This window comes from Tetrao urogallus (assembly GCF_951394365.1).
Source record: "Tetrao urogallus genome assembly, chromosome: 2".
Classification (NCBI taxonomy): Eukaryota; Metazoa; Chordata; class Aves; order Galliformes; family Phasianidae; genus Tetrao; species Tetrao urogallus.
In genome coordinates, this window is record NC_136814.1 from 38,165,795 (window position 1) to 38,186,132 (window position 20,338).

Genomic DNA, 20,338 nt, shown 5'->3' on the forward strand with positions numbered 1-20,338 from the left:
TGCATTCGTTGTGCGTAGGTTGTATGTTTACCAAATATATTTTTAGTTATTAGTTTATTATTCAAAATGTAGTTCAATTATACCTTCGCTTACATTACAGTATGGTTTACTGTAGTAAATCTGGATAGCATTAATTTCATTCCACAAATGAACAGATTTTCTACTTAGTAAGATTCCATGTTACAGTGTGATCAGCTCTGTTGTGATGATTTTATTATTAGAGAGGGTTTGCTCCTATTTATGTATGGTAATAAATTTATGGAATTTTGTTTGTAAGCTTACAAAAACACAAACACTGCCAGCACATTTCTTACTGATATTTAATTTCAGCGTGATAATGTCATCATGACATTCAGCATCAGGGAGGTGGCAGGTGAACATGAGAAGGAGATTGTACGGAAAATAGGAGTATGGAGGAAAAATAGCAAATAAAGAGCTGAGGGGAACAGAAGATGAGGAAAGAATAATAAGGGATGCAGAGATATAAGGTTGTATAAATAAAAGGCATGGGAATCAGGTAAAGGCCAGGTGACAATCCTGTTTTGGGAACTGTTGCTTTGCTAGCTCTGCCTTTCTATTTCCTGTGCCCTGATTGCCTTGCCAGGTCCATAAAGTTTCCAGCATTTTCCCCACAGTTACTGTCCTAGCTGTTTGCAACCTTTTCTGCCAGTTGCTGGTAGATGGAGCTGTAAATTCTGCCGCTGAAAGCAAACAGAAACAAGAATTTGGACTTTCTGGGCTTTTCAGTTATCTTCAAGTCTGATGGGAGAGAATTTGTTCTCTAAATTTATTCTTGGAAGAATTCTTATTCTTAAAATTATTTTGATTTTCTAGAACTAATAGAAGAGTGTGCCAGGGGAGTATCTTGGCCTATCTATCCATCATTCTCCCAGTTCCATTCTTGGGAAACAGATAAAAGACATGGTCCAATTTAGAAATACTCTCAACTCTATTTAGCTTTTGTAGAAAGACAGCTAAGGGCACAGAAATTTATTGAAGATTAACTCTTCTTTTAAGAAGAAATGAATAAACACTGTTCTATTTCCTTACTATGTTTTGGGTCACATTTTGAGCAGGAATTCCCAATGCAGAGCTTCTGCATACCCTGAGCTATGTTTTGCTTTTTCCTCCTATAAAAAGGCAATGCCAGGGTCATTACAACAACAAGAAATGAATCCTAGCAAAACAAAGAAGTCCATGGCCTTCTTTCATGCTGAACAAAGTCACTCTTGGGTAGATTGCTTCAGAACATGGGAAAAGTCCGGATATCCTCTGTAGTCTGTATCTATGGCTAGTTGTTTTGAGGAACTTCCTTCCTGGGAGGCATGCCTTTATGCTTCCCTTTCTGCCTACTTGAATCAGTTGTTTCAGACCCAGGACTGTGGATTGTTTCCCATCACTTCTGTGTGGTTTATTGCTATTGACTACTTGTGGGTGTCAATGGCTATTGACTGCTTGTGGGTGCTGTATGCGACCCACAAAGCAGATGTGTTCTTATGGAGAGCTGCCTCATGGCTGGGCCATCAGTTGATCATGTTGGGCCTACTCCTCATTTCCTAGTACTGTCCAAAGAGCATGTGATGCTATATGGAACAGATCTTTCTCTACTTGTAGCAGGTGGATTGGGGAGTACAGGGGAAGCCATTGGGATCAGGGCAGTAGGGCACTTTCATTTGTGCTCATCTGATAACTCAGCTGGAGTGGTAGATGGTACCCAAACCTGACGTGAGTCAAGGTGTTAAGAAAACTAAATTAACATGTCTGGAGGCCAAAGGCAGGATGGCTTCTGTAGTGATATCCTGGTGCTGCTGGTATTCCTGTTGGTCCGGGTAGAGATACCAAGTCCTAGTAGTGAGAAAGATACAGTGTGTGTTTTAGGCTGTTGGTCTGATACTTCAGCCCTGCTTCTTAGTGATCCAGACATTGAAACTCATCCTGTTGTAGCAATAGCCATTGCAGTTTAATTTAACAGCCTCTTTTGTATGGGACAGTCACAACTGTAAAGCTCCTGAGGTGGCATGGGAACAATCATATAGGGTGTGCAAGATGAGTTTATTTTTTGTTCTGGCACAAGCTTCTTGGGTGAACAGAAGCAAATGACTTAAGTTTTTTCCTGCTTGTCTTTCTTTTGTGGAAGACAGGAACAGTTGATACTGACTGCCTTGGATGAGGTGATAGTAGCTAACCATTTTTGCAACACAGAAGGTATTGCTGCTGTAACTGCAGAGGATAAAGTATTTAAGCATAAAGCAGTAAACATGTGGCATGGTGAGAAATCATCTTGTCTGTTGTTCTCCTAGATTGAGTTTAGGCCTCAATATCGGGTTATCTATATTAGCCTTTTATGAATGATTGATTAATGTATTGTCATCTTGTGAAGGCAGAAGGAAGTTTCTTATAGCCTGAATACTCAGTGGGGTAAATTAATACTTAGCAAATTCTGTGCAGCTGAGGCTGGATGAGTTTGGTAGGTAGCTAAATGAATTTGGTTTAAAGCTCATTTTAAAGTATCTCCAGAGGAGTTACCATGTAGTTTTGCACTGTGGATATGCAGCTTTTGACCTGAGTTATAGGAGAAGGTAAACAAGAGGGAAACTGTCATAGATAATCTATTATTGATACTTACAGCAGTGTGCTTGTGAGAAGTGGAGATGCATAGAGACAACTAGAAAAAAGGAGATGATGTTTTTCTTCCAGAAATTTAATTCAGTATTACTGGTCTGGAAATGTGCCACACTGATATTTCTGAAAACAACTCTTGGACTAGGAGTCACATCAGGTGACTCTAAATGCTTATTGTTCTGACACTCAAATCTCAGTGTACAATAAGACTTTCTGAATTGCCAGTGGACAGCAAAATGCACTTCAGAAGTGGAATTCATTCTAGGTATTCATCTTGGGATGAGAAAAACCATGATATGGAAGTGCCCATTTCTCTACAGAGGATGTAGTATACCGTGTATCTACATTTGCATGCTAACTGCTTTGTGGGCCTGGACTAGGTTTCAGGTGTGAAGTTGCGAGGCTCCTTGTCCTGTAAGCCAGCCTGTCTTCCTCCTGTGATGTTTCAGGATTACTACGAAGATGCTGCTTTCTAACACAGTCTCATTCCTTTCTCCCCTCTGTATGCAGTGAGATACAGTTCAGTTCTTCTAGTACCACCACTTCAGAGAGCCAAGAACCATCTTCTGGGGATCAGGCAGCAAGTGCTCTGCAGCAGCAGCTCCTTCTAATGGTGGCACGAAGGACCCTCTCAGAAACCCCACGGGTATATTGTAATATCTCAGTTTCTAGCATTTTGATAAACTATTATACAAACAAATGCTGCAGCCTTGTTGCTAAGACAATTTTGTTGATTTATTGTGCTTTTTTTGGTCCAGTACTGCTCAGTTATTTAGATTTATTTTATGCTGATAGATGCAATTCAGATGTTTTCTACTGATACTGAAGAGAGTCTAGGAGAAGATAGGTGTTACTGGCTTGAAGGGGCTCTTTGCAGAAAAGGAGCGCACAAGTGAGAAACTGCTCTGCAAAATACAATTTTGTGGTCTGTGCTAGACTCCATTACCTAAAGAAGCTGATCTTCTATCTAATTTCATTGGAAGAGCATGTAGCTGTTATGATTTTAGATGCACCACCACATTTTAATAATATTACATTTTCTTTGGATTCACTAGTATCCTAAAACCTTACGTCTGGTTTCCCTTTTCTGAGTCAGGCAACCAGGCTTCTGGATGTCTATTGTGGAATGTCAAAGCCACATCTCTCAATGCAGCTGATAAAAGAAAAAAGCCCTCAGAGTTCTTTTAAGATGGTAACATGTGGTCATGTTTGAACTTTACTATATTTGGGGTCTTGGACCAATGGCTTGAGGGTGTAATATTGCTTTGACAGTTCCCTTTATAATAACGTTAACCTTATCTTTTTCTCCATGGCAAGTTCTACTTTGATATTTATGTTTAACCTTAAAATGTCAGTTAATTATCTTACTTCTTGGATTTTGAACAGAGACTTTAAGCTGAAAGCAAATCGTATAGAGAAATTGTTTTAAGTTAAAAATCTGTTAATTGTCCTTGTTTGTTATGAAACAAATCTGTTTCGGATTTGGACATAGACTTCTATTTAAAAGCTCAAACGTTTTCCAAATATTTTTAATCTTGTAAATTGCTCATAAATTAGAGAACAATTATCACTCTTACTTCTAGGAAAACTGCATCATTAAGAAAGAAGTAAGGCATGTTGCTCAGGCTTATGTGGCAAGTTCATAACAAGGGCAGGCAGTAACTTCAGAACTTCCTGTTCTCTGATTTATTATTGAACATGAAATCCTAAGCCTTAGTAAGTCAGGAGTTTTGTCATGGACTTCAGTGAACTTAGATTTTCAGGCTGTCTCTGCCACAATGTAAATTTACAAAGTGAAGGTTTATACCCCCCACCCACTTTTTTTTTTAATATATGAAGTACTGTTGCACTTGGTAAGTAGCTTAGGACTGCTGAGAGTTTCCCAAATAGATCTCAAAAATCTGACTACAGCCCAAGTACTGCAAGCCTTGTGTAATCAACTTTATCCAAATATTACGGTTCCTCTGGAGCCGAAATGCTCACTTGGACACTCAGTTAAATAGATGTTAAAATGTTCTCGGGAGTGAATAATCAGATCTTCAGATCTTTTTAATGGACTCTTTTACCAGTATTCTTTTTTCTTTTTTTAGTTGTTACAGCGAACAATTTTTGTTAGGAAAATTGAGCTAATTATTGCAGTTGATTGAATTTCATGTTACTTTCTGGTAGGACAGAGAACCCAAGAGGAACGAAACTGTGCCAGGATTAGCAAGTGTAATCTTTTGAAGTAAATTTTTGCTTAAAGAATGTAGTTCAGCAACTTTTTAAAGTGATAATAGAAATGCTAATATGTTAGGTATTATTCTAGTTTCCCTGAGATAGGAGGCATTATTTCCAGTGCAACCTACATAGTTTGAAGTGAAGATAAATACATTCTGGTTATTCCTGTTTGGGAAAAACAATTCTGAAACTTAATGTAAATTTAGCCCTTCAAATACCTGTACTGCTGGCAGCCATATACCAGTGCAGAAGAATATTTAGCGTATTTCTGGTTTGTTTGTTTTTAAAGCAACCCAGTCAGGAACCTGAAGATTCTTCATGTTCTTCAGCACAACGGAAATTGAACAGGCAGTTTTACCGATTTATCATATTCCCTGGTAAATGGATTAAAGTCTGGTACGATCGGCTGACCTTGTTGGCACTGCTAGACCGGTAAGCTTTCTGCATCCAACTCTACCTACTGTGCAGTGTGCATCCCTTTCTATCTGCTGAACAGAGCAGGCCACTTGAGAAGAAAGAAGCAAACGTTGTATTAGTGTCAAGTTGAACAGACAGATACTTGTTTGTTCTAAGTAGAAGAAAATATTTTCCTTTAGGATATTTTTGGTGGTTTTCACTACCCTTAATTTTCCAGAGTGACTTGGGTTTGTGTGAGCACCAGGCTTGCGGAACAGTCCTTAAATTTGATGCTTAGCTGTCAGATCCAGTGGTTTTAAGCTTTCTGATGAAAAAAGTCAATACGTTGGTCAAAAATACAGAAGTACCAGGCTCTTGTAAGTCAAGTACTGCAGTCTTTAAAAAAATACATGAAAAATTATAGATGATATTCAGAAGGGGATCTTTCAGCCACTCCCTCTGTTCTGGTATGATTTTATTTGTTTAGAGAAAAATTCTTGTCTTGGCATCTCTTCTTGCAGTCCCTCCGTTTCATTCAGCATCAACTCTTCTGGCAGTATCCTTTGCAGTTAGACCTCATGTGGCAATCTGACTACTTCAACATGTTAGATATGTTAGCTTGCATTCCTCATAGTTCTCACTCTCTTATTGCTATTTGGTTGTTCCTTTTGGATATGTGTTACACTCACATTATATGCTAATATAAGCTCCACAATAGAAATTTCAGAGGACAACTATTACACTTTGAAGAAATCAGACTTATAGTCAGGGATCTTAGGTTCAGAGCAGGTGCTTTTTTTTTTCTTAATTGCACAGAAAATGTTTACTGATCATCTTTTTTATATCCTGAATATTAACATTTTTCTCCCTCGGCTTCTGTGTTCTAATGGAGCAGATAAAAGAAATAAAACATAGCATGGTGAATGTGGTCGTTCATTTAATTCTTTGTTGTCAGATGTTCATTAAATGAATGTTTTATTTCCTTATTTAAATATTTTCTTTTATAGTGATGCACTTGCATACATACAAATCGCTTCTACTGTGGAATCCTATTTGGGAAGAGAGATTGAAGGGTGCAAGTAAGCACTGAAGCCCAGCATAGACTATGCCTTTTATTTGTAGGTTTTGGCTGTCACAGTGTCTAAGGTTTTTGGCAGGGGAGTGAGGTATGTTAAACATGGATATGTAGTTTCAGGACTAAAATCTCAGGTCCTTGAAATTCTGATTGCTCCAGCACTGATTGTTTATACCAGCTGCAAATGAATCTGCATTGCTGTAACGACTACATAAATATTTTTATTATTATTATTCACACAGGACAGAGGATATAAAGGAGAACGTACTTTCTATTCTCCTAGTAGTTCTCGTTTCACTTCTTGGATTCCTGACTCTAAACCAAGGCTTTTGCAAAGACATTTGGGTTCTGTTGTTCTGTCTCGTTATGGCCAGTTGCCAGTATTCTCTCCTAAAGGTAGGAAACAAGTTCATATCCAAGTGCTGAATTGTCTTCTAACTTCTGTGAAGACAAGTCCCTGTATGTAAACTTCTTTCTGTTTTATTTTCAGAGTGTCCAGCCTGATCCTGCTTCACCAGTGCATGTAAGTGTTGTCTAGAAGAACAAGTCTTTCTCCTTTGTTGTCACTTTTGTACTGTGTAACAACAGTTAGCTAGTCTGTGAAACTGAGGATTAACTAGTTCATTGTTCTAGGTGATTTATGAAAATGATACTGTCTTAGTTTTAAATTACTGAATTTGATACTGCTCTTAGAAAAGTGCTTTCTCTTTGAGCTAAAATACTCAATTAAAACAATGCATCTGGACCAATTTACTGAAATTAAATACTGTGGCATTAGACCAGCATTTTCCTTGCTTTCCTTGGGAAATGGGCTAAATGCAGAAGAAGTTCTAGATTAACAGCATGATCAGTTGGGACTTGAGATTAGGAAGGTTTTTTTTTTTTTTTTTGAAAAAATATAATTATTTTGATTTATTTTTATCTGTTATTGCTTCTGTATTTCCCAGTAATGTGATTAGCTCGTCAAATGGCATAGATTCTTGTTTGTTATATGTCACTACTTCAGTGCCTGTGTTCTGAAGAAATGACCAACTCAGTGAATGAATGCACATTATAAGGATCTGTCTATATAGATAAAGATCTGTATGTTCTGAGAAGCTGAACTCTGACATCTCTCTTCAAAGAGTTTGTTCCTATCTCCATTATAAGACTGGTTTAAGATCATCAGCGTATAACTGTGAACTGACCCCTACGTCTGTCACTGTCTCAGCACTTTTGATTTGCTGGTGTTGTGACACATTCCAGGGGTGATATGGTCCCTTGCTTGCTTTTACATCTTCTGTCCAGATGCTCATTTGTTTGTTTATTATTCCTTGAAGTTTTTGAAGAACCCCCCTCTTCCCTCAAGGCTCCAGAACAGCATGTTTAAAACTGCAGGTCTGTTTGATTATTTTGCTTTGGTAGGGAGTAATTACTTTTGTCAGTTTTGAGGCTGGAAATACAGGCTGAACTTGAAATTGAGTTTATTTATAAGTGTACACTGTACATTGCACTAAGATGGATTTCAGTGGATTCTTCTTTTCTTTTCCATGTCAGTTATTATAGGGTGATCTTAAGGTATTGTCATTTATAATACATCCACAGGATAGTCAAGACTGCATAAAAAGTAGGGAAGGCTAGTAAACAGCAGCTTCATTTACAGATTCAATTCATACATTATACTGCAGTATTTTAAATGAATGTAAATATTCCTACCTTAGTGTAAAGTTGTTTTTTTTTGGGTGATTAAAATCAATTAGTCAATTCAGCTGCAATGTGTTTAGACATCACGTGAACCATAATCAAATAGTTTATTATTCACAGACATTAGTAACATGCACACTTATTTAAACTGAGCGGCAAACTTTTAATCAAAGCTTCATTATAAATATACTTAGCCCATATTTTTAATTGTATTAAAGGCAAACTAACTACTGAAGTTAAAACATTTTTTGAGCAGAATCTGGGTTTGTGTTTCAGACTTGAACAACAGTAGTGTTACAAGAAATGGTTTTAAGTTGAGGGAGGGGAGGTTTAGGTTGGGTGTCAGGGGAAACTCTTTACAGAGAGAGTGGTGAGGTGCTGGAACAGGCTGCCCAGAGAGGTTGTGGATGCCCCGTCCCTGGAGGTGTTCAAGGCCAGATTGGATGGGGCCCTGGGCAGCCTGGACTAGTATGAAATGGGGAGGTTGGTGGCCCTGCCTGTGGCAGGGGGGTTGGAGATTCGTGATCCTTGAGGTCCCTTCCAACCCGGGCCATACTGTGATTCCATGACAAGTATTATTCACCACGTTGGATTCTGTTTATCATACAGCAAGCAGTACAGCGAAGTAACAATAGATGTTTACATCTTCCCAATGCTTTTCTAAAATTTATCATGGAGAGGGGGTACTGTTGAGTCAGAGCCTGAACCACTGGCTGATCACCTGAGGAAAGGACTGAGTCAGCCATGGGAGCACAAGTGAAGGCAATTCAGCTGTGTGACTGGAAGGGGTCACAGGTCCTAGACCCTATTAAAGGGCTGATTGCCACTGGGGAAGGATCTCTTTCTGGAGATCCCTCCTCTGTGGAGTCTTTCCTGTGAACCTAGATCTTTGGATACAGGTGAGCATTCCTTCCTTGTTTGTTTCTTTTCCCATTTTCAGCATGATAATCTTTCTAGCTGTAATAGCAACTGCAACAAAGATGAAATCAAAATAGATTAGCTATCTCTGCCTTGTATCTCTATCTCTGCCTTGTATCTTACCTCTTAGTATAAAACAAAATAGGTATTTGTAAATGCTTCTTTAAGCTACTAAGCACCACAAAAAATAAGACATACTATTTCATAAATTCACATTGACTACATTAAAGCTAAAGAGTACAACCTCTCTTGATGTTATATAAGGATGCAGAAGAGCAGGGTGATTAATGAATGAGCAGTACCATGTCCATGAATGAAAATGCAGATGAGATTTTTCAGTGTGAAATGAACCATTGGCAGCTATGGATTTGCACAATGAATTAATTTCTGTTCTTGGATTTATGAGTAGCCTTTAATGCCTTACATTATCCAAGCATGCTGAAGATGTTCCAGACTCTCTCACAAGCAGGCTTCGCTACTTCTTGGTGGAACTTTGTCGTCTCTAGCCCATACCATTTGGAGAGATTCTGTTTTACAAGATCATCCACTGAATTCAGGAAACAGTGCCCAGGAATGCATAAAACTTTTGCTCAAAACTCCTTCCAAGTGCTAGTATATTTACTTCCTGCTCTATGCTGTAGAGGTAGTGGTTGTTGACTGAACCGTAATACCTGAAGTCCGGTATAATTTTATTGGAGGTGGGTTCTTCCCTATGTACTGAAACTTGGAACTTACCATGATGACTTCACGTGGTTGAGTCACTGTCCCTGGAGATGTTAAAAAAAAAAAAAAAAAAAAAAAAAATAGAAAAATGTTGTTGTATTAGCATCTAAAATACTGGGGAAATATTGGTGGTAAGTGGATGGTTTGACTGGATGATCTTGGAGGTTTTTTCCAACAGTGGTTGATTCTATGACTGCATTTAGACAGTATGTAGTGTTTGAATGAGAGATCCTAGCTGTAACCCCATACTGTATGGGGTAAGAAATTAAATCTTAAGTCAGCTAAAACTTTGGATTTTTTATTCACTTATCTATGTTTTATTGAACTGTGGTAATGTTTCTTTTTGATCATCCTTGGTGGTGAAGTTGGAACTCGCTATGCTCTGCAGCACCAGTCCTACAGATAATACTTGCTACCAGCAAGTATTTATCCTATCAGCAGGTTTAAGACTGTTTCCTGCTACAAAATCAGAGCATGACTTTTTTGTCACCCTGTGCTTTAGCCTTTTCAGATCCGGTTAGCTAGGAGCTGGTGGCCTTTAGAATTCTCTTCATATAGGCACGTGTTTCTGGGATGTTAAAAGTATGGAACAGCCTCCTCATTGGCATGGTGGGGAGCATTATGTGAAGTCCATTTCAAATGTGAGTTTTATCAGTTTATTAACAACATAACATAAGAGAGATACCAATGACTGTAGGATGTTCTGATATGTAAGAGATCCCTTCAGGGTGTATTTCAAGGTTAGGGACAAGTGGCTTTGATAACTGCAAGTTTTCTTGGTGGTGTTTAGCAGCAGCAGATCAGCCAGTAAAGATTGTACCTGCAGCAAATGTGTTATAGAAAAGAATCATGAGAGCTTGTCTGCAAGTCCCTCTAAGACAGGTGAATGGCTTAGGATCTAGTTCAGGTTTACGAAGGCATTTGAAGAATTGCAATCGTACTCTTTACTAAAAGAGTAAGAAGATTTAATAACTCGCTACTGTAACTGCATTATGTTACAATGTCTCTGTCCCATTACTTGCCAAAGCAGCCAGATAATGTAAGCGGGGTAACTACCACAGGCAGTTTAAAGTACTTCATGGGATTTAGAAAAACTAATTTTAATTTCTTCCTGTGTACTGTTCTGTTAGAACTGAGCACACATACTTTTCCATAAAGCTTTCTGTCTTTCTTCTTGCAAATATGCACACGAGCAAAAAAATCATTAAATATCCTGAATTTGACCCCCATAAAAATGCTTTGCAGTAATAGGTGTTTTACTAGGGTTTCACAAACACTTGAAGCATTACTTTGTTGAAAATCTTCATGTTATCAAAACATGAGATGCATCAGTGCTGTTTGTAATATTTCTAAATTAAGAAATACAAACTTGAAAAATTCAATGAACTTTCTTTGGCAATATTAAGGGGAAGCAGGAATTTTCTCTGATAATTTTTTTAGTTCATAAAAAATGGTTGTTTGAAAGTTAGACCTAAAATAAAAGATTAATCCAGATTTACTGACTGAATTCTTGTGAAGGAGGATGCAGGGCAGAGAAGATTCACTAAGATGGAGTTCAGTTCTGTATGTGAAAATTTGACAAGCTATGCAGCCAGTATCCTTCCCAGTATGTCACTGCTCATGGTTTGCTCCTGTTGATCCAAGATTAGACACTAGTTCTATTTCAGTATTCTGACTCGCTCCCCAGTGCCACCTGAAAAAAATAGAGAAGGTAGTATTTACTCACATCTTGCAGGTTGTTCAGGTAGCCTTTCAATGCTTCTTAGCTTCTTTCCCAAGTCCTGACTAGCGTTGTTCTTTCCAGCGTGGTAAGCATGATCTGTTTAGCAGGAAGTGTTAAATACTGACTATAAACATAATTATGTCAGTGCTCTTCTTAGAATGGAAAGATGTGAGAAGTTGAAACTCTGGACTCCTGGTTGTTGTCTCCATCTTACCTAACTGCCTCCAAATAATTACCATGCTAAGGTAAAATCTGGTTTTGTAAGTCTAAAAAAAAAAAAAAAAAAAAAAGTAACATTACAACAGAAGTCTTCGGTCTGCAGTGTGTGGGTCAGGATATAAATATCAATCATTTGGTTGCTGTATTTACTCGTTTCTTTTCCTAAGGGACAGATTGCATTTAAGATAAATGAACTGGCAGTTAAAAATAGCCAGATTGTAGTATTTCAAGCATTTTTTTTTTAAGTCAGATTTTTCTTTCTAACTGTCCTCTGATGTTTTTCATGGATGTTTGTCCTATTCATAACAAACAAAGCCTACACACACTCTCCTGCCTTTAGTAACAATGAAACTCAGATTAATCACCAGCTAGGATTTGTCAGTCTTGACTTGATTTACATTCCATGAATGTGAGGTGCAATGTAAGCATGCTAGTTCCCTGCGATCTGCCACTATGTTAACTGATTGATCCAAAAGAGTGTGTAGATCAGTTAATAGCTGTGCTAACATATGAGGTTGGCTGGCAGCCAAACAAAATACAGTTGCTGTTTCAAATCAGTGAGTAGGCACAAAAAACCCCCACCAATGATCTTTTATTACACTCACTTAAAATTGCATTTCACAAACAAAAGCACTTTCACAACAACTTTTCTTTTGCAAAATAAACCTGAATTCTTGTCAGTTTGCTCCTGGCTTTTCACACTGAAGAAATCTTTTCACTCGCAGATGTCCTGGATGTCTTCTGTACTCTAAAGTTTGCTACCAGAAGAGCTATTAAGATTTTTAAGTGTTTGTTATTCTCTCTGGCCCCTGACCCCACAGCAATTTTCTGTAGGATTACTTCAAACTTCGTGTACTAGGGACACATATGGAAGTGTAAGATAAGGATCCTTCCTTGTTTGGGAAAGAGAAGCCAGAAACAGCTATAGAATGTCACCTTTTCCAGGAGGGACGCTGCTTTGCTGTCAAATGTTTCAAATCAATGAGAAAAATTGAGTTGTGTTGGTACAAGATGTCTTTTTGCTTTCTTTTACCCCAAAGGCGCTCTTTTCAGCAGAAGCCTTATCTTGCTTCCTTTTTGTAGACAAAATGATACTGAGGACACAGGTGGCCAACAGGAGTCACTTAATATACCAGGAATTTTGTAGATGCTTAGTACTATATACATCCACACACAAAAGCATTCTGCATCCTTTTGCAGTGGAAGGAAAGGTGTTGCCATAAAGTCCATTTTTTTTTTTTTCAAAGCAGCAGACAGATGAACATGATCCTGTTTTAGGGATGAAGTGGGAAGGTAGAAACATTTACTATTGTAAAGCCATTGCCTTGTTATGTGTTCATGCTGCAGTTCCATGAGGATGGCAACCAGCTGCGTTTCACCTGAGCACAATGGAGCTAAAGCAGAGTTATCAGACACCTGTTGAAAAGTGCTGTAGCAACTCTCCTAACTTTGTCGGTCTTGCATCTTGAACTATCTTTAGCCAGTTTCTGTAAATGAGTGTGGTGCCTTTGAAAGCACTGTGTTGCAACTGTTTGATGGAAATTAAGAAAAAACAGGTTTCACTTGCTGAATCACCTGTAGCATTGCCCTGTTTTACAAAACAATCTGCCCGGGGGGGGGGTGAAGGAGGAGCAAAAGGCAGCAGTGAAAAGAATCAGTAGTCATGAGAAATGGCTTTACAGACAGGAGACTATGACTGTTCAAAGGAGCAAGATGTCTTTTTAACACGTTTTCCTTTCAGGGCGTGTTTGGGCAAAAGTCCAAGTTGGTTGTTGCTTTAAGATTTGTGTTTCTAAATGCTTGTGGTGTTTTCCTGTGTCTGCAGATGATGGGCAGTCTCCAGAATTTTGTTGCTAATGATGATTGATCCTTTTAAAATCTATTTTTATCCTTGCTGGGATAAAGGATCCTCTTTGAAAAGATGCCATTCTCTGGTCTTGTAGTGATGTCTGCAGTCAGTTTTGTGGATGGTGACAACACATAGTGTTGCTGCACATTACCTGCCATCTCCATGGTGTCTGGTAAAATGCTGTGGCATCAGGAGAAGAAATTGGATGGTGTTAAGTAGGCTCAGACCTTTTCCTTTTTCTTTTTTTTTTTTTTTTTTTTTTCTTCCCAGGTTGCAATTGTATTTCAAGAAGTTATAAACAAATAAATAAAATTCAAGCTACCTGAAACAGACAGTCATTAAAATAAGTTCTGTTTATGTATAAGATTTAGACAGAAGGGGATGTTTTTTCTCCTCAGCAAATGACTACTTTTGTGATTAGTTTTGAAAGGTCCCAAAGGTTAGATTTTCAAAATCATGAATGATTGCTGGCATTAATCTGAGATGCTTTTTGTACTTTTTGAAAGACTCCTCTGGAGAAGATAAAAATGCCTTGTAATATTTTTATTATTAATTAGTGCACGTAAGTCATTAAAACTTTTTGTATGACTCCTGAACCTCTCTGCGATTTAATACAATATGCACAGTAGGAGAATGAATACAAAATTCAAATACTTTTTTCTTTTTTTTTTCCAGGGGCACAATAAAATCATAACCTACAGCAGACCTGTTTATTTTTGCCTATTATGTGGCCTTATTTTGCTGCTAGATGCTGGATCTAAAGACACAAATCCTTCAGTTTATACAATGTATGGCTTGAAGCTTTTTTCTCCTAGATTTCTCCAGTCAGCCAGAGACCATATAATAGGTGAGTCAGTATTTTTCCTAAGACTGTAAAAATGAATTAAGTGTCAGCTGGGGAAGTCTGTGTTTTCCCACGTTGGCAATCAAATGCGTGTTATGGAGGTGCAACTCTGAGTCAAATTGATAGAAACATTTGGAATGACTAAAGACACATGAGAGGGGGGAAGATTTGGCAACTTTCCCTCATGTAAAAAGTGCTCTTAATGAAATGAGGCTCATAGAAAATTCTCTGTAGAAAACTAACAGTCACTGATGTTATTAGCAGAAGATATCATCTGTGAAATGCAGTTTATCTTTGTAAGGGCTTGTCTGTATGGAGCAGTTACTGCAGAATAAGCTGAGTTTTAAATTTAATGCTTGGAAGATAATCTCTGCCAGGCCCTCAGATGAGCATTTATCTGCTCATGAGGAACATGGTTTTTCTTGGTTTAGTTTAATCTTGATGCCCAGATGATGAGTTAGTGTGGAGAAGCTACTATGCAGTTGCTTCCTTCTGGCGTTGTGTTCTGAAACGTCTAAGGACATCCAGGTATTGTTCCAAAATAAGACTGATGATCCCTTGCACTAATCTGGGCAGCCATGGCTAGAAAAACCCTGTTCTGTCAAGACTCTTCTTTTTATGTCCTTGTGGTCAGTAACTGCTGTTGTATTATAGGTATGAATACTGAACTGGACTCAGGTTAAATAACGTGACGCTATTAATTATGAAGTAGAAAAGTTAAAATTTAGTCTCAAGTTTGTGGATTTAACCAGGATAAGAGGAAAAATCTTTGTAATATAGTATGGATGACCTCTGAGGTCTTTGTTCACCTCTGATTGTTGGACTTGCATTTTGCTGTACTGTAGTCAGGCTATTACTGCCTGAAAGGCATACTAATTTTAGGAAAGGTCTTCATATGGCTTCATTGACTCTCAATACTTCTGAACAGAAACAGGGGAATAATGAAGACCCGCATCTCACTTATTTTCATTAGCTTCTTTCATTACTTTCGTTTGGTCTCATTAAAGTTTCTTGTTACATCTTATTTTCTCTGCCTGTCAAAGGTGAACAGTAAAAATGCTGATAAATAATTCAGCAAGAATCTTAAATGACTCCTGGGATAGAGATAAATGAAAAACTATGGCAACTAGTGTGGTGGAGGGGGAGAAAAAAAAGCGTGGCTATAAATGTGCTAATTTTGGTTGGCCTCAAAAGATATCCTGGAGCAGGTTCTTGAAACAGCCTGGAAGGGGAATGGGGAAAGGAAATGTGGGTTCATCTCACTAGCTGAGATCTGTTTAACAACAGAGAGAAGAAAACATTTCCTTTTGCTTATCTCCCATTGCACTTTTGCCAGCTGTGGGGTCTGGTATGTCTGCAGGTGTATTTGATGTTTGATGTCTGACTCCTTCTTGCTTTGCCTCTATGGGAGCCCTGTCTAGTAGGCACTTGTGAATCAGTGCTGCTTTGTTTAGGCCTTTGCTCCTCCAGCTTCTTGCTGCACTTTGAGTTCAGATTCCTTTAGAAACTGAAAGTACAGGAATATTTGTTTCAGATAATAAAATGAGGAGGGAAGTTGGCCCCAAAATACCAGTGAAATACTGCTGTTATTTTGCCTTTTTATCCATCTGCTAATTACTTTTAATGCTTGTTGATATGTCATTGCATGATGACTTTTAAATTTGTATTTAATCATAATTTATTGTAGTAGTCAGAACTAGTATGTTGAGAAATCAATGAATTTTGGCTATACACCACAGAACATAGAGAAAATGAGAAGTTTTCTGTTTCAGGTGTTCACTGCGGTGAGGAGTTAGTGATGAAAATCATAGACAGGACTAATCAAAGAGCTGGTGTAATGATGCATAACATACATTGATCTATGATCTTGAGACGTGGTTATAAAAGGAATTCAGTGTAAATTTATTAAATGTGTGACAGGTCTGGTTCTTTTGAAGAGATCTACTTAGGACCTGATTCTATTTTATTTTAAATTGGTGATGAAACTGCTATTGGTTTATGTTAGTTGGGGGATCATGCCTTTAGTTCAGTCTAACTTTGGCTTTCATCTTTAATTTCTTTCTTGACTTTTTTAGTAGATACGCAGTACAAGTAAGGTCACAGACAGAACCAGTCTTAGTCAAAGGTGCTGTAGGTATGGTCAGCAGCAAAAAGCATTGTGTGCTAAATGCATGGTAGATTTTTATGATGAAACTACTTGAGCATTGGAGAGAGGAGTGAAATCGGTTGGTGGAAATCTCAGAAGAGTAAATATCAGGTGATGGCAGAATTTGATGGTAACAAGTCCTCTGCCCACTGTGCAGCACTGACTGAGCTTCTGACAGGGGAAGAAAGTCTGTGAGTTTTCTTAGCTGCATTCAGGAGGGGAAAATGGAACAAAGACCCAATCCTATTTCTCAAAAAAAAAAAAAAAAAAAAAGCATTTATTTTTCTGTGGCAGTGTGTATTATCACACAGAAAATTGACTGGTACTCAGATACATCTTTTTAATAAGGCCATTTCTTTTAAAGCTTATGAGATATTTGCAGTGACGTTGACAATGAGTTCTGCGTTTCTGTAAGTCAAAACTTGTGCCTTCCCTCTTGCACTTGTCTGGTTGCAGCTCCACTGGAGGAAACCTCCAAACTGCAGTGTTAAATGCCAGTGACTCACATAAGCATCACTTAGTGGTCCAGCATTTGAAGGTGTTCTGTGTGGAAATGTGTGCTGGTTAAATGTTCTTTCCAGAAATCATAATGCAATTCCAACTGATTAATCAGCTCTTTTTGTTTGCTTCCCATAAGGGAAAGTACTGCACTGAAATTCAATCCTCTCGTAAGTGACAACTGTTTATTTCACACTCTGGTGTGCTCCTTCACTCAGGAGGAGATAAACAAAGCTGCCTTAGCTACAGGAGTCGTTAGGGTTATTCAAGGTATTATCAGAGAGAGAATGAGATGAGGACATTGTTGTAGTCAACCAACTTTTGTCTCCTTGTTGATTCATCATTTATTTTGGAATGTTGACAGTACAGTGTCTCTTTCTTACCCTCCTCCACCTGCTCTTACCTTTTATGAGGTTGCTACAGCAAAGGCAGTAATTTAGACTGTAAGTTACAGAATATTAGAATATCTCAAGTTGGAATGGACCCACAAAGATCATGGAGCCCAGTTCTTGGCTCCCTACAGAACCATCTGAAATCCAAACCTTATGCCTGAGAGCGATGTCCAAACACAGCTTGAACTCCGGCACTTGGAGCCGTGCCCACAGCCCCGTGCAGCCCGTTCCGTGCCCACCGCCCTGTGGTGCAGCACCTGTCCCCAACCGCACAGCCCCTCCCCTGCCGCAGCTCCATGCCGTTCCCTCGGGCCCTGCCGCTGTCACACAGAGCAGAGCTCAGCGCTGCCCCTCCGCTTCCTGCGAGGAGCTGCAGCTGCCATCGGGCCTCCCCTCAGCTCCTCTGCTCTGCGATGAGCACACCCAGGGGACTCCTAATTCCAATCCAGACCCTGATTCACCATCTTTGTTACCCAGTAGTCAGACGAATTGTCAGTTCTGCAATTCCTTTGCCTGATGGACTTGCTTCCAGCACTGAAGGACATTTCATCCCTTGGAGAGTCCATGTGACCTGTTGGGGAGTTTGATGCTCTGAGTAGTATTTGCTTGGCTTGGTGTGGATTGGTGGAATACCTAAAAGATGAGCAGAATAGTAAAGAAAGAGAAGATTAATAATGTTATTAATGCATGTAAGAGAGAGAGAAGACAAGTTTCTCATGTTCTCATGTATGCAGAATACGTTTAATTGCTTTCAGTGGCAGGAAGTCATGATGAAGGGTGCACTGGAAGTGTAAGTACACTTATGTGAGCCCTGTCTATGTTTAACACTCAAGTATGTCATTTCTTCTCCTGTGTTTGACTTCCTCAGCAAGATTTACAATATTAGATACTAGTGATGTGTAATAGGATGAATTTAGTAACTGTCAGACTAAACTCATTATATTGTTCTATTTTAGCACAAAATGCATTAGTAAGAGGAGCTGGAAGTAAAATGTGAAATTAGCATTCAACAAAGAGCACAAATCCTATTGTTGCCTTCTTAAAATTTGGCTCGAGAAGGAAGGAGAATGAATTATACTAATGATTTGTTTAATTTGCTTTTTGTGAGAATGAATGAGAGGAAATTGCAGCCTTCCTAGCATGTAAACTAACAAATACGGAGTTGTTTACGAGGAAGAGTGACTGGCACATCTTTGTCCTTCAGGATGCAGAGCATTTGGGTACTAGTATGATAAATCAGTAAGTTGATTAATCATGCACATGTATCCTTCAGTGTTGATGGTGCCAGTTCAGTGTGCTCTAAAAGAGTGTGCTTTGCTAAACAACTGTGCTTAGCGTTTTCTAAGGTGGAGCTAGGAGAAGTGGAGGAGTGGCTGGAGATGAACAGAACCTAAGACCAGCAGCACAGATGCTCAAATTGTGACTCCTGCCTTTCCTTGACTGTAAGGCAGCCATTTTAGTATGCTGTTCTATACAGGAAAAAAATGCTATGTAAAGATGACAGACAGGGTTTAACTCCTGAGTTTCTTCAGTTTCTTTGTTTTTTGGTATTGTTCTTTTATTGCTATCCAAAATAAATCTTAAATTTAACCTCTGAGTTACTTGCTACTTGTAAAGTAGAACAATTCATTTTGTTTACGTAAGTATAATAAGTGTAGCTAAGGGTTAAATAAAGTATCCTTACTAGAGCAATGCTCAGAATTTATTGTAATATATTATTGCAGGATTATGCCTGTTTCTGTGTTCTCTATTTACTATGATGTATGACTATGTTCTAATATGCATTTTCTGTTTTCATTAGTGTTTTTATATTGCTTTCCTGCAATTTCCCTTCTTGGTCTTTTCCCTCAAATCAACACCTTCTGTATATATCTTTTGGAACAAATAGACATCTTGCTTTTTGGTGGTTCTGGTAAGTAGTATGTTGAGCCTGAGCTATCACTTTCTGAGTGTGTCACCTTTGATTAAAGTGTATTATTCTGTTTTTTAAAGCACAGTGCATCTTACTGTTCAAACAGTGAATGGTATTCACTTAGCAATGAGATGGATACTAAACTAGTCAGACCTCCTTGACCAGTTTTCCTTTTCCTTTTTTTCTTTTGAACAGTTGTATTCAAATTGAGCAATAAGCTGTACAGGATAGCTGACATGAAAGAGCTGTTTTCTGACAGGTCCAATATAAAACAACAACAAAAAAAAACAAAGATAAACAAGCTCATTGTTCCTTGTCCCATACTTCATCCAATGATCCAGAAGACAGATAACGTCAGGATATGCAGACTGGATTCCATTTGGATGAAACTTTAAAGAAAGATATACTGTAAGGGTGCACCTAATGCACTCCCAACACTAATGAGCCTGTAATCTGTGGGATCATCCATGAAATGCAGTAAAGCATCTCAAAATGCATGTCACAGATTTAACATCCTCCGCACTTTTCATTTAGACCTACACTTATTGCACTGTTCTACTTGCTACTGTAGTAACAGCCTTTAGTGAATGGTAAAAATTTATACCAATGATAAGGATGTTTTTCACTTCTTACTTCATAAACACCAAAGCAGACCTTGAGGAAATGTTGCATAAAGTCCCCATCCCATCAATAATCATTCTAGTGTATGTTGAAAACTAACTAAAGCATTATTTAGCAGCCCGTGTGTCTCTGTTGTGGAAACTGCTGAACTCCTAATTCTGACAGCATTTCCTGCCATGGTTCTGGAAGTTCTCAAAGTAGTAGTGTAGTAGTAGTGAGAGATGAAATGGTGTTCTTTTCTCTCCCTTTAAGTTCATTCCTACATATGTCAATCATAGTTGACCAAGCAAATTGGGATGCTTTGGGCTGATAGCAGAACCTGCCTATGTCCCAAGAGTAGAGAGAATGAGGAAAATTCCACACGGAGCTTGACTAGAAAATTTTCGGATTGTTAACTTCATTTCTCCTCTCGCAGCATCATGGGTCATATAATATTTTTGGCAAAGCCATGTTCAGCACAAAGAATAATAGTGTGGGAGCTCAGATCCATGGAAAAA

The 20,338-nt window shown here is 38.4% G+C and overlaps 1 protein-coding gene across 1 annotated transcript in view; it reads left to right on the forward strand.

The window, feature by feature from the left end:
- Window positions 1-20,338, forward strand: part of PCNX2 (pecanex 2) — a gene marked incomplete at its 3' end in the record, with an annotated part of 150,273 nt that overhangs the window by 32,965 nt on the left and 96,970 nt on the right. The window contains exons 9-14 of the mRNA XM_079550866.1: window positions 3,133-3,268; window positions 5,132-5,274; window positions 6,556-6,709; window positions 6,804-6,836; window positions 14,104-14,275; window positions 19,110-19,220. Coding sequence (XP_079406992.1) covers window positions 3,133-3,268; window positions 5,132-5,274; window positions 6,556-6,709; window positions 6,804-6,836; window positions 14,104-14,275; window positions 19,110-19,220 — 749 coding nt within the window. The remainder of the gene's footprint in view (window positions 1-3,132; window positions 3,269-5,131; window positions 5,275-6,555; window positions 6,710-6,803; window positions 6,837-14,103; window positions 14,276-19,109; window positions 19,221-20,338) is intronic.